General features: G+C 36.7%; 1 protein-coding gene across 4 annotated transcripts in view; it reads left to right on the top strand.

The window, feature by feature from the left end:
- PXDN (peroxidasin) overlaps positions 1-14,230 on the top strand; it is a 137,468-nt gene that overhangs the window by 65,846 nt on the left and 57,392 nt on the right. For 3 of the 4 annotated variants that reach the window (XR_013172484.1, XR_013172483.1, XM_077153060.1), the window contains exons 3-7: positions 234-305; positions 4,833-4,904; positions 9,625-9,696; positions 10,063-10,134; positions 12,901-13,070. Coding sequence is in view for 2 of the 4 variants with exons in the window: in XM_077153060.1 (XP_077009175.1) it covers positions 234-305; positions 4,833-4,904; positions 9,625-9,696; positions 10,063-10,134; positions 12,901-13,070 (458 nt within the window). In the remaining 2 variants the exon portion in view is untranslated. The remainder of the gene's footprint in view (positions 1-233; positions 306-4,832; positions 4,905-9,624; positions 9,697-10,062; positions 10,135-12,900; positions 13,071-14,230) is intronic. The other variant, XM_077153061.1, reaches the window with a different exon arrangement.

Raw genomic sequence — 14,230 nt, 5'->3', positions numbered from 1 at the left:
AGAGTTATTTTTGTATTGTATGCACAGGTGAAATAATGTGGGGTGATATGGGCAATCATTACTCAGGAAAATTTGTAATCACAAGGGTTATATACCAAAAATGACATTTTTTGTGTTAATGTAGCATTTAGTGTACATCGATATTAAGGCCTGCAGCTTAATAATGTGACTTTTTCCCAAGACTATAAGAATGTAGATTTAAAAAAAAATCTTATTGAATTTCTCTTTCATAGGCTTCTCAACAATAATCAGATCAAGAAGATACCTAGTGGATCATTTGAAGACTTGGAAAATTTAAAATATCTGTAAGTGCATGATCAGTTTTTTAACTCCAAAGCATATGTTATCTGTATTTGGACTATTTAATCACTGGGCTAAATTATCAACTGTTTGTGCGTTATTGTAAATACATTCAGTTTTGAAAGAGGTTTTATTTTCGGGTGAGTGCAGTTTTGGCTGGGATTGTTAAAATGAGTTTCTGTCAGTATAAAGTGCTACGTTACGTGGTTTTTAGTATTTAGCTTTTAAGCCTTAAATAAAATAGATTGAGTACAATTTTAATTGCATAGCTACTGAAAATCATTTTAGAACTAAAAATCAGGATTCTTGAGATAGGAAAGATGATAACTTACATTTGCTTGCTGATATGAACTGACATACCTTTTGCAAAATAGAAGCTTTCATAGCAGTTTTGAATTACAGTATCGCTTAGGAGCTTTCCAGCCGTAGGAGAGATGTAAAGATGTAAATTATGAATCCTTTTGGCATGTTGCCAATTCCTGGTAATTTTCCTAGTCTCTCTCTGAGTGGTTTGCACTGCTTCTTATGTTTTTGTAATTAAATTTTATTTTACTTTTTAAACTAACTTGATTCATTATCATTTTAAAAATCTTCTGTTGGATGAAGTCAGCTTTGTAGTTTAGAAATGACCTCTCCAGGAAGTACTGGTTTAATTCTCTTAAGAAGCACTTATTTAAAAATAAGAAAGTATTAAGCAAACACTCAGATGTAATTCTTGGTTCCAGATAGATGAGAAACACGTGTTATGTGTTTTTAGTAAATTGTACTTAGTTTTAGAACTTAGCTATCTTTTTGAATACACTCATTCTTAATGCAATTTTATTGAGATATATTCACATATCATATAATCATCCAAAGTGTACAGTGGTTCAATAGTATCACCATATATTTGTGCATTCATCCCCACAATCAATTTTTAAACATTTTCATTACTCTAAAACATACATATAAGAATAAAAATGAAAATGAAAAGAACACCTGAAACATACCGTCCCCCTTATATCCCCTATTATTTAGTAATTTTGTGTCCTTATTTTTTATTCACCTCTTCATACACTGGCTACAGGGAATGTCAGTCACAAGGTTTTCACAGTCACATGGTCACACTGTAAAAGCTATATAGTTATACAATTATCTTCAAGAATCAAGGCTACTGGAATACAGATCAATGGTTTCAGGTCAAAAACACTCATGTTTTTTTTTTTTGGCTTTTTTTTTCTGGCATGGGCAGGCTCTGGGAATCGAAACTGGGTCTCTGAGAACTCTGCCACTGAGCCATCGTTGCCCACCCAATGCACTCATTTTTAATGAAGGATTTATAGCAATTATTTTTATTGAAAATTTATGTGATAAGTGAACCTAAACTACTTTATGTTGATTTTTTTAAAAAAACAATATTGTATTAGTGTATGTACAGGTTTGAAATCAGTTAAGATTTTAGATGTCAGTAGCTGTTAGCCACAGAGCTAACTTTAAATGTTTATTCAAATGTTTTCCTCAAAAAAGATGTTTGAAAGTATTATGTATAAATTTTCTCCATCATTTTGGGCATACTATACTAATTTTTAATACTGTTTGGCCATTACTAAAGCTATTGTTACTCATTTATAAAATGAGAGACAGACCTTCTCTTTATACTTTGAGCTTTTCTTTGCTTGCTTGCCTTTTTATAATTATTATTTTATTTTTCATTTTAAATGCTGTGCAAGTTCCAGAGGGGAGCTTTACATTTCTTGGAAAGCAGATTGCATTAGCTGATACCAACATTTGTAATGTGGTTGTTTTGTATTTTTTTAATATCTTGTTTGTTTTATTTTAGTTTGCTTTTTAATTACTTAAGAGCACCTTAGTATTCACTCTGCAAACTTTTTTTTATGTTAAGTAGTTTGGATACTCTGTTTTTCACTTAAGACAGTCTTTTTTAAAGGATACTTTTAAAGTCTTGTCTATTGGCCACTTACTCTCAAAGCGTTCATGTGCAACCTTTCTTCCTTCTGTCCTACAGAAGCATGTCCATCATACCCACTGACCATACAAAGGGCAGATCCTGGGGAGGGATAACACAGTAGGCAGAAAGGGGATTTTTTAGTCATTGATGATCCTCAATGACTAAAAAAGCCAAAGAGCAGGGAATAGAGCTAAGGAGAGAAAGAATCCTGGTGTGACAGTCGTACCTAGCTATTTGGAATTCCCATCTCATTCTTCTTGGAGAGGCGGACCTCATTGGTAGAGCACATTTTGTGTGTTTGTGTCTCATTGGTAGGGCACATTTTCATAAGCACCGTTCTAGCAGATAGTGTAATACTGTTAAGAACTCTTCTGAATTTTATTGACCATTTCAGCCTTGTATATGTAGTGAGTAGTACCAAAGTATATTTTTAAAAGTTAAATTTTCGTATATTTCCAGGAACCCCACTTACTTCTGAATCCAAAAATCTCTCTCGTTTTTCAGATTTCCCAATGATGAAATAAACTCTTGAGCAAGTTAGTACACACACTCAAAGGGTTAAGTCTATGATGAATTAAAAAATAAATTATAATTTGTTAATAGATGACCCATACCCAACTATTCTTATGAAAACAAAGGCTGCCCAGTGTCTTTAAGCATGTAGCCACTCATATTGGTTTGATTCATTTGCTTTACATACTCTTTAAAAGAATACCTTTACTATGATGTTTTAAAAATACTTGCAATGTGATGTTAGCATTGATATTTGTTTTTTGTTTTATTTGTAAAAAGTTGGGTACAAAAACCCACATTCAGACTTACCTTCCTTAAGAACACTGATAATAATGGAGATCAAAACAGTAGTTACTTTCTTCTAGGAAGTATTCTAGGAGCTTTAAACATATTAATTAATTATTTTTTTTTCAAGCATCCTATTGGTACTGCTATTATCTCCATTTACAGAAGAAACTGAGGCACAGAAAGGTTAACTGTCTTATTCAACATCGCTCAGCTAGTAAGGGGCAGCCCAAGGATTCAAACCCGTGCAGCCTGATTAAGTAAGTGCCATATTGTGCCTCTAGTGCTGGCACTGGGCTGTCACGTTCAAGGGCTCGCAAGGCTTTGTGAGGCAACCTTAGCAAATGTACAAAGAGGGAGACGTGAGATCCATTTAGTGGGTTGCAACAATTAAAGAAACAGAGCAGGTCCCTTTAAATTTGGCTCAGTGCCAAACATTATTAATTAAAATATATTACAACACTTTGTCCTCTGTTACAAAACATGTAGTATAGTAAGTATTAAGGCAAAAAATGTGGCTTGGCAGGATAAGTACATAAAAACTCATTCATCGGGAAGCAAATTTGTAAAGAAGTTTTTGCCTCCAGGCAAAATGTAGAAAAAGCTTGGATTTTGATTTGTACACCTGTCTGCATCAAAGATGAAGCCACACTGATTATAGGAGACACCAATGGCGCTATATGTCACCATGTATCTGAGTATAGAAATGCTCTATAATTTAAAGCCCAATTTATGGAGTTCATTGAATCTTTGCTGCTACGGAATTGTGTTATGAGAGAGACAGCTCCGAAACCACAAGTCACGCCGAGATAGATGAGTATCTTCAATATATGCAGTTTTGTAGTTCTTTTTGGAATTGCGATACACTTTGCTATGAAACCTTCATCTTTGCTAGGTTAGAGGTCAGATGTTTGTAAAGAGTCAGATAATCTATGTTTTAGGCTTTGTGGATCATATGGTATTTGTTACAAATACTCTGCTACTGAAGCCCAAAGCTAGTCATAGAGTGTATAGATATGGTTGTGTACGGCTGTGTTCCAGTACAACTTTATTTATGGACACAGATATCTGAATTTCATATAATTTTCACATGCTATAAAATATTCTTCTGATCTTTTTAAACTATTTAAAAATGTGAAAGCCACTCTTAGCTTTCAGGCCAACCAACAATAGGTGGCAGACCGAGTTATGTGATCCTTCTAGAAAGCTCTTGCTGCTTCTGTTTTAGAAGAATAAAGCTTTGGGTGCAAGAGTGAGTCAGGACGCCATTCAGTCTTCATGTTGTTTACTCCCCAAGTCATTTCTGGATATTTTCACACTCTGTCAATATCAGCTATAGAATTTCATATTCAATGCATTTTTTTCCCTATAATGAACATTTTGCACATGTTTTTGGTGAAGTGGTTTTATTATGTTCGGGCTTTTAAGCAAATGTGTTATCAACAATTTATAAGTCATAGTTTAAGGATCTATAAATTATGTAATGACAAATAGGAATGATTTGACCACCTCCAGTTTAGACATTTATTTTTTATTTTTTTATTAATTAAAAAAATTAACAAAACATTTAGACATTTATTTTTGATCCATTTGAGATTTTCTTTTTAGAAAGGGGAGGTGAGTCTCTGTGAGAGGAACCATACTTACCATGTAAATGTTTTGCTCATACTCTAATACAGTCCTTAATTTTAAATTTGTCTCCACATGTCAACTTAATTCTTCTTTTCCACCTGAAGTTATTACCTCTTGTTTGTGTGCTAATCCTCCCCAATGTTTCTTGTTTCAGCTATTTGTACAAGAATGAAATCCAGTCAATTGACAGGCAAGCATTTAAGGGACTTGCCTCTCTAGAACAACTGTAAGTGCCCTTTCTCTTCTGAGCTTTAATTTCTTTGATATCATCTGCCTTTTTGCCTCTCATAGGAACATGAACTGTTTTTGCATGATGCATGCCTATACTAAATGGGGTGGAGATAGCTAAACCCAGTAATATGTGCATGAAAATGAAAAAGCAGTGATTGACTATTTATTCATCCTTCTGTCAAAGTGCCCTTCTCTCCAACCATCTGTACATCCATTTAGCAGACATTTATTTGGTTTCTACTGTACACCAGATCTTGTGCTATGCCTTTGTGATACAGAGAAGAAGACAGATTCCCTGTCTTGGTGGTGCTCACAATTTAACGGGAGCAAGTAAAGCTCTTTTGTGGTAGAAGGATCCAGTGCAATGGGAGAAGAGGGGGTTGGTTTTATTGCACACTATTTCTTTTTTCTTTTTGTGACTGCACATATGCCTTTTATTTTCTTCATTTATGGTGTCATTACTTTGGAGAAAGCAAATGTATCAAAGTTTGTGTATTTATAATTAGTATACATGGGATGTAATAAAACCCCATTTTTGGTTTTGTTGTCAATGAAATCAGACTTTGCTATGAAGTCAGCGTGTTGATTTCTCAATAGAATATACTGTTTGAAGGATTTTTTTTTCCCCTGGTTTGTTTGCTTGGCCAATCATCTTTCACTAAATTAGCTAAGCCAATTTCTGAAAAGTTTCAAGTTATTGTACAGTTTTACCAAAGTGAATGGAAAACAGCTGAAGTGTGTTGTAATGCAGTATGACATTCTCCTGCTGCAAATATTTATTTGTTTTCAAGTTTCATTGGTTGAATGAGCACAGACATATTTTCAGAAAATTTAAGAGCTTTGGAGAACTCTCCCTGAAACCATGTGATTTAGAGATGCACAGAGTGCTTATATATCTAAATAAGTATTTATTTATTCAAGTAGGAATGGCTTTCCTGTGCTTATTGTATATGGCATAAAATATACTTTGAGGAGAAGAAGTTATATGTAAGGGGTTGAATAATTTCTACTTCAGAGAGTCTGAAACAAAGAGTTTAGAGCCTAGCAAAAACCCATAGGAATATCTAGAAAACATCTAGATTTAGGGAGTTTTTAGAAGGCACTGTTATTGTATTCAACAAGTTTTTAACATAAAATGGGGCAACAAGATATTCATAGCAGACAATTATAAAATCATGGCTGTAATTTACATGTACTGAAAAGACTAATATTAGGTGAGCATTAATTTTTAAAGAAGAAAGGGGCAAAGTCTGGGAAGAAAATAGGAGGAAATATCAAAAACATATATGAAGTCGTTCCATAGTCGTAGCCAGACAATTCCACATGTACCTGGCAGAGGAAATTGTCTTTTGATTTTGTGGTTTATGGTGTGCTTCTGGATAAGCATTTGTGTAAAACTGATCTTTTGTAAGGATCAGTTTTAATTAGAATTTGCAGTCGTGGCTATTTGCAGATCTACATCTGTCGTACATTTTGCTAAATATCAATACCATACTATCATAATTTGGATGACGTTTATTTTCAAAGTCGTAAATTTTAGCTAATTCACTATTTTGAAATCATTTAGTTAAAAAGCAGTTAAAGCCTTTTGGGAGTGGGTCTGGGGGTAGGAGGAGCTGTAAACTGTAAAAAGGGAAATGCCATCACCCAGCTGCCTGGAAACCTTAGATGCTGAATTTTTTGACTGAACAATTTGATGATCCCAGGAGAGTATTTTGAGTCAGGCTGCCTTTAAAATCAGTATCAGGTTGCTAGGAGCCTCAGCAGTTGAGACTTTCATTTCATTCAATGAAGATTGTTGAGTAAGTGAGAAGATCTAGAGACAATGAGGACTCTGTCATCATCGTCGTGGAGGAATGTACTGTGTGTGGGGCGGTAAACGAGGACCCGGAGCAGGTATTGTCACTGATGTGTGCACACTGTGCCAAGAGGACAGGAGGAGGGACCATTGGTTCTGGAAGGGCTCATCCGACTTCCCCAGCTGATCCCCCTCTTCAAAATCGAGCTGCTTCAAGAAGAGCATTCTTGCCAGCTCAGGAGGAAATTGAAGAGCCTGGAGCCTCTCTGAAGCGGTTTAGTGTGTGATATGCCAGGTGGATGACAAGAATCCGAGTCTCAGAGCCAAGAGGGACAGTGTCAGAGCCTCCCGCGTGCAGGCCGTGTGGGGCTCCACGGTGGTGTGCAGCCTTCCGGGCGTCTCCCGGAGGCTCCCTGGGAGGCCCGTCGTCACATATCACTTTGGGGTTCCCACTCCAAAAGTATCTGTGTATCCTAAAGGCTTTGAGCTGCCGTGGTGATGCTCTACTATAAAATGCTTTGGTAACCCCCCCCCCTTTTTTTTAAGCAAACACATGCAAAAAAAAAAAAAAAAAAAACTTGGCCAGAGTCAGGAAATGTGGATTTAAATTCAGTAAGGACCTAAATATACTTGGGGAAGTGAATTCCTATCTTTGATCTTTAGTTTCCTCAACTGTCTGGCAAGCGGTTTGGATGAAATGGCATCCAAGATTCCTTGGAGTTCCAGCAATGCTAGATTCTGTAAATCCCAGAGTAATTTTCCCTGCATGCTTTTTGAGGGACATTGCTTAAGGCCCACCTGTTCAGTCTCCTTCCTGGCCCAGCCTTTACTGTGAGTTCAAGAAGAATGATTTAAAAAAAATAAACCACTATGCATAGGGGACTTGTATATCTTCCTTTTGTTTTCTCGGTTGGCCTATATATTTTTTTCCAGGCTAAGCACGGGATTTATCTAATGTTGCAGGCTAGATGAAAAATGTCTCCTCTGTGCATCACATACTCTGTTGATATTCTCTGGTTTATGTGTCTGTCCCCCTGACCGTGTGTAAGTTCCAGGAGGCCAAGGACCATAATTTATTTCTTTACATTACCGGGCACATAGGAAGTACACCATACATGTTATTATTGTTATTTTTAATCCTTCTCCTTCAGAATCCTTGATACAGGTACTAACCTGTGATAGTCACTGCATTTGCATTTCCTTCCTTTTCCTGCTGCAGTTCATCCTATGTTTTCTCACATTTCCCGTTCCTGTTTGCTGGTGTGAGAGTACAGAAAGGTCCATAGGAGACAGGGAAGAGAGCGGGACGAAAGGGAAGCTCAAAAGTGCCCTGTGGGCACTGAGAAAAAGAACGGGCAGCTGCCTGTGGGTCCTGGAGGCCCATCAGCCACATTTTGTGTTGTTCCATATGTTCTCAGGTGCTTGGGGAATAAATGTGTGGTGGTTTTGTCTAGTGGTCTGGGCCAGGGAAAGAGCCAGATTTAAAATGGGACAGAGGCACCAATAATTGAAGGCTGGTGTTCTAGTTTGCTGGCTGCCGGAATGCAACACACCAGAGATGGATTGGCTTTTAATAAAAGGGGATTTATTTTGTTAGTTCTTCAGAGGAAAAGCAGCTAACTTTCACCTGAGGTTCTTTCTTAGTGGGAAGACACAGGATGGTCTCTGCTGGCCTTCTCTCCAGGCCTCTGGGTTCCAACAACTTTCCCCGGGGTAACTTCTTTCTGCATCTCCAAAGGCCTGGGCTGAGCTGTGAGTGCTGAGATGAGGAATGCCGAGCTGCTTGGGCTGTGCTACGTCGTGCTCTCTCATTTAAGCACCAGCCAATTAAGTCAAACATAATTCATTGCAGAGGGCACACCTCCTAACCGACTGCAGATGTAATCAGCAACAGATGAGGTTCATGTACTATTGGCTCATGTCCACAGCAACAAAGCTAGGTGCCTTCACCAGGCCCAGTTGACGACTGAATCTAACTACCACAGCTGGTGACCATAAATTTACAGTTATTTCAAAAAGTTAATGCAAATCTCTAATAGCATTGAGAGTAAGTTTTGAGAAAGCTTTCTTTTGTTTCGATTTATGATAAAGAACTGTAACTGTCAATATTTTAATTCGATTACTCATTTGGGTCCCCAGAGTCTCTTGAAGTAGTAAACATTTAAAAACTGTGCTTATTGGCAGTGAATGTGGAAATGGCTTCCTCTCTTCTGGCTGTATGTGGAAAGGAGGTTCACATAACAAAAGCAGTAAGCCATTTATGCACCCAGTTAGAAGGGTGAGCGCTTATGTTTTACATAAGAAAAAAAAAGGAGTGTACTGAATTTCAAAGTGAGAAAACCAGTGTTCAAGAAAACAGTATTCAGAAAAATTGGTGAAAATGTTATTTTCAAAATTATACCAAAAATGCGTAAATTGCTGAAAGTAAGGAGACATCTTGAATGGCATAGATTTAAATGAAGTTAGTCACATAATTTTATATGCACTACAATTAAGATTATGTTGATGGATTTTTATGAAATATCTATTTTTTCATAAGTATAACCCCAAATTTCCTGTTTTATTCCCTTTCTATTATGCAGTTCAGGGGTATGAATTACATTCACAATATTGAGCCACTGAAATATCCATATATTTTGAAAGTGAATGCAATAGGACTGGGTTTTCAGCTTAAATGCTACAGAGACTCAGTGTGTGTAGACCTTACTTTATGTTAAATATTGCCAAACAGTTTTATGAAAGGCCGTGCCCATTTCTTCAGTTTTATTTAATCTTCCTATGTGATGATTTCATTAGCTTCCCATGTAGTATAAGAAATCTAGGAAGTTATTGACATTTCAATTTGATCAGAAAACCTGGATCTGAAAAAATAATTAAGTTTAAATTGTTTCTTTTTCTTTTTATAAAACTCCTCTAGATACCTGCATTTTAATCAGATAGAAACTTTGGATCCAGAATCATTTCAACATTTACCAAAGCTCGAGAGGCTGTAAGTTGTATTTTGCTCTTTAACTTTACATTTTTACTTAAAGGTCATTAGTGTCTCTGGCTTCTGCTCATTTGCTTTGTAGAGTTTAGGTCAGTGTCTATTAAAATATCTGAAAACTGTTTTGCTGCAAAATCTATCTTGCTAGTCTAATTAACAAGTCAGAATTTGGATTTATAATTTTCCCTATTTGTGAATGGTCATGAGATAGTAAATAAAAAAATCAAGTTCTTTTCTGAACTAATTAACATTGCTTTTAAGTTCATTTCTACTAAGTAAATATGATCACTGAACTATGAATAAAAGCTAATGTGCTGCTTATACTCTTTCTACAAAAAAGTTGGTTTGTTGTATTCTCTCTTTCAACAGATTTTTACATAACAACCGAATTACACATTTAGTTCCAGGAACATTTAATCACTTGGAATCTATGAAAAGATTGTAAGTATAATACCTTTTGTGTTCCCTTTTCAGCAAAATCTGATTTCTCTGTGTTATTCATTTACCTGATTCTTTTTAATCAGGGATTATGGAGTGCTTATAATAATCAGAATATGCATTATGAAAGAGTAAAGACATATGGAGAACGGATTAAATCAATTAAAATGTAAAACTGAATACATGGATGACTCAGAATGTGGCGATAAATTAGTCTTTTTATAGGGACCATGAGATCAGTCACCAAAATTAGGAGAGGAAGACATTTTTTTAGAACCATCTTTAAATTCTTGAAATTAGTTTTTAATGCAGTTGTGCATATTTCTCTTGTAGACCTAACATCAGTCTAGAGAGAGTCTCTATACTGTATTCCATTCCTTTTATTTTAGGGTGCATATAACTAAAATTTATTAAACACACTGAAGACTATCCATTTTCTAAAGGCCTCCACACATATAAGACATTACTTAGTATAAAGTTCTCTTTATACTAAGTAATGTCTTACAATCAAAAGAAAGTTATTTGACATCTTTTTTTGTGTTTTCCTTCATCATCTTGAAGGTCATTATTTTCAGTTAGATATTACTGAGTGCCTGCTCTGTAGAATTCAATGAACTAGACCCAAGAGAAAAATAGAAAACTTGGAGAAACAAGCTCCGATCCAAAAGGGGTGTATTGTTTGTTTGATTCTCTTCAGTGAAATAAAGTAAACTAAGACATATACCTTAAGACTATTTCTGATTTTTTTTCTTTAGGATAGGTAAGAAATCACCAGCCAAACTAAGAACTACTTTCTAGTTGGGACAATAGGATAAAATTCCTTCGTATTTGATAGATGAGAGAGAGTAGCAAAGAAATTGCCAGATAAATTACTGCAGAAAAGAACCAAGAAGACTTTAAGGTGGATGAAGTTTAATTAGAATCTTGAATATACTGACAGCCCTTTTTTCTCTATTTTCAGCTTCCTTCCATATGTTTGGCAAACTCCTTTTAGACGAATGCTATCTTTTTTATCTAGATACTTCCCTTTCTCTCTTCAGTTTGCTCAGCTATGTGGCTCACTCTATAAAATCTTAGGTTTAGATCCAATGGTAACATTTTACCAGTACTAGGTAGAGAGGGCTCATGGCATCCTGTTCTTGTATCTGTGCCAAAGAACTCTCTAACCTCCCCTTCCAGCATTGCAACTGTCCTTGTGAATCCACTGCTGCCCTCCCCACCCATCCCATCTCCTCTGTTCCCTCTGGGTTCCTGATAGCAGTGGCCTCATTGAATGTGTCAATTTTCTCATTTCTGAAACATGCAGGACTGGTGTGTTTCTTCCTCTGGCGCTCTCCAGTAAGGACCATTAGATACCAGCCATCTATCTAATTTACCCATCAGAGTTTAAGCCTGTAGTTCTGTACTGAAATGTACAGGTTATATTTTTTAGCAGTAGGCTTTAGAGTCACATGGAACTGGTTCAGATATGGGGTCCACCATGGCTTGTTGAGTTGTGCTTGTGTGAATTAGTCAACCTCTCCAAGTCACAGCGTAGAAATCATACCATACTGGAATTGCATTATTTCTGCAATTTACTTAATAGATTATTGTTCTACCTGTTTGTCAAAACAGTGACGATTTCATTAGTGGGGTCAATTTCTGTCAATTAACTCTAGGAGCTAATCCTGGAGAAACATGGCTGGGAAATGGAACTTCACTCAGTCCTCAGTCTCCTCTCTCACTGTGAGAGCTTTTGGCTGTGTTGAGTAGGAACTTTGTGAAGGGAAATAGCTTAGCTTAAAATCCAGGCTCTGCCACATCCTAGCTTTCTGACCTTGAGTAATTCACTTGAACTTCTCTAGATCTCGTCTCTTTATTTCCACATTGGAGATCTAGTACCTACCTCATAAGATTTTTGATAATGAGTCAATTCATGGAAAACTCAGATGATAGTATGTGTCTTCTAAGTGTTGTCCAGCTATTTCTAGCACTCCTTTCTCTATCATTACTACACCTTTTTATGGGGTTGAACTGAAGAAACAACAATCTATTCCAATGGTGGAGGCCAAAAAATCAAAACAAAACCAAAACAACTACCTGCCTATGTTATACTTTTTTGAGAGATATGTCAGGCTTCAGCGTGACACGTCATCAGAAATTTCCCAGAAAAAATTCACTTATATATGATTTTTTTGCCTTATGGCTTTAGAAATAAACCCTAGGCATAGGATGCAACTCTACTGTAATAGTCTACCTTTTAGGATGCTTAAGGATTAAGTGAGATAATGTGTAGTAATACAGTTCCTGATAGTTGAGTTCAATGATGGTGATAGTTTTGTGTTTGTAATTGTTATCACTGGTTTTTCTGCATGCTTCCTGTCCTATCTCATTCTTAAAACTTTTCTTGATTGATGCAGCCCATATTTGTCCTTTTGTCTTGAGCTTAAAATATATTTGAGCACTCATTTTAATCATTCACTGCCTTGTTCCATCTTTATCTAGTGTTATTCTAGGTCATTTTTTTTTCACTCGGGTTTTTCTTTGTATTGAATTATGTATATAGACTTCACTTCCCCAACTAGTCCAAGGTTCTGAGGGCTGGACTGTCTCAGAATTTGTTGTAAAAAACATAATCTTATCCCAAAGCTTTATATCCATTAGGCCCCACTATGGGTTTGTTGATTCAAGTTCATTTGTGATTTTGGGATCAAGAGGCCCTTGTCTGTCTAGGATGGGTTGACATTTACTGATTTCCATTTCTCACTGGCTGCATCTTCCTTTGCAAAGGCGGCTGGACTCTAACGCACTTCGCTGTGACTGTGAAATCCTGTGGCTGGCAGATTTGCTGAAAACCTATGCCAACTCTGGTAATGCCCAAGCGGCAGCGACCTGTGAATATCCTAGAAGAATCCAGGGACGATCCGTGGCAACCATCACCCCAGAAGAGCTTAACTGTGGTGAGTTAAGCACTTGGTGCTTATGCCGGTGGAGCTCAGCTCTATTGGGCATCTCGGTTTAATGTCTGTTTTGGTATGTTGGCATTCCAGTGATGATTTTATGATGTACCACGGCTTTATGATGTACCCCCAGCTCTTCGTTTGCTATGTCCTTCTAAAAATCACTTCATGACTGGAATCAGATAAGGAGCCTCCTTTGAGAAATACTGCTCTATAGGATGTATAAGAGACTATTTGGTAATATACTCAGGTCCTTCTTTAAGGTTCCCTTGTGACATTGCAAAGCAAAATGGAACAAACTGCCACTACTGCTCCCTCACATCCCCTCCAAGTATCTGTTTTTAAGAACTGAGCTGCCCTACTCACAAAACTAATTGATGGTGATAGAAGTGAGGGTGGTAGTTACTTGTAGGGTGGTGCCCAGTGATGGATATCAAGTGGGAATGGGCATGAGGGAGCCCGGGTGGGAGCTGGAAATGTTTGGGGTCTTAATCTTGGTAGTGGTTACATGGGGATATATGTATGTAAAAGTTCATCAATCAGTATGCACTAAGTTTGTGCACTTTACTGTACTTATGTAATGCCATAATAAAAATAAATTACCATAAGAAAAGAAACAAAAATCAGATTGCAGGGCAGAATCTTCCTTATAAACACACAAGGAATTGTTCAACATTTTGTTTTCTTACATGTCACCTTTTTTTTGTTGCTGTAATTAAGTTTTCAATTGTTTATCCAAAGCATCCTTTTTTTTTCTTCTATATTAAAAACAACATTTCAGTAGTAGAATGCTCACCTTCCATGCGGGAGACCCAGGTTTGATTCCTGGACCATGTACCGAAACCAAAACCCAAACCAAAAACAACAACGTAAAGGAATCTAAAAATCAGTAAATATACATGATCTTACTAATAATGTAAATGAATTTTTCATAATTTTTTTCATTTATATATTTTATCGTTTGTGGATATATTTTTCCCAATAATTGTCCTCAGCTGCAGGGAGGTGCCCCCCCCCCCCCCCCCCCGCAAGTTTTGCTCTCTCATCTACATCCATGTCCAAATGTTGGTTGGTGAAGGGGCTACAAAGCCTCCCCTCCCTCACTTCAATGTGGCAAAACTCTGCAGGATACCCCAGTTCCCGGGCTCCTTTTGGCATCA

This window comes from Tamandua tetradactyla, chromosome 3 (assembly GCF_023851605.1).
Source record: "Tamandua tetradactyla isolate mTamTet1 chromosome 3, mTamTet1.pri, whole genome shotgun sequence".
In the NCBI taxonomy this organism is placed as follows: domain Eukaryota; kingdom Metazoa; phylum Chordata; class Mammalia; order Pilosa; family Myrmecophagidae; genus Tamandua; species Tamandua tetradactyla.
This window is presented reverse-complemented; position numbering and strand designations above follow the sequence as displayed.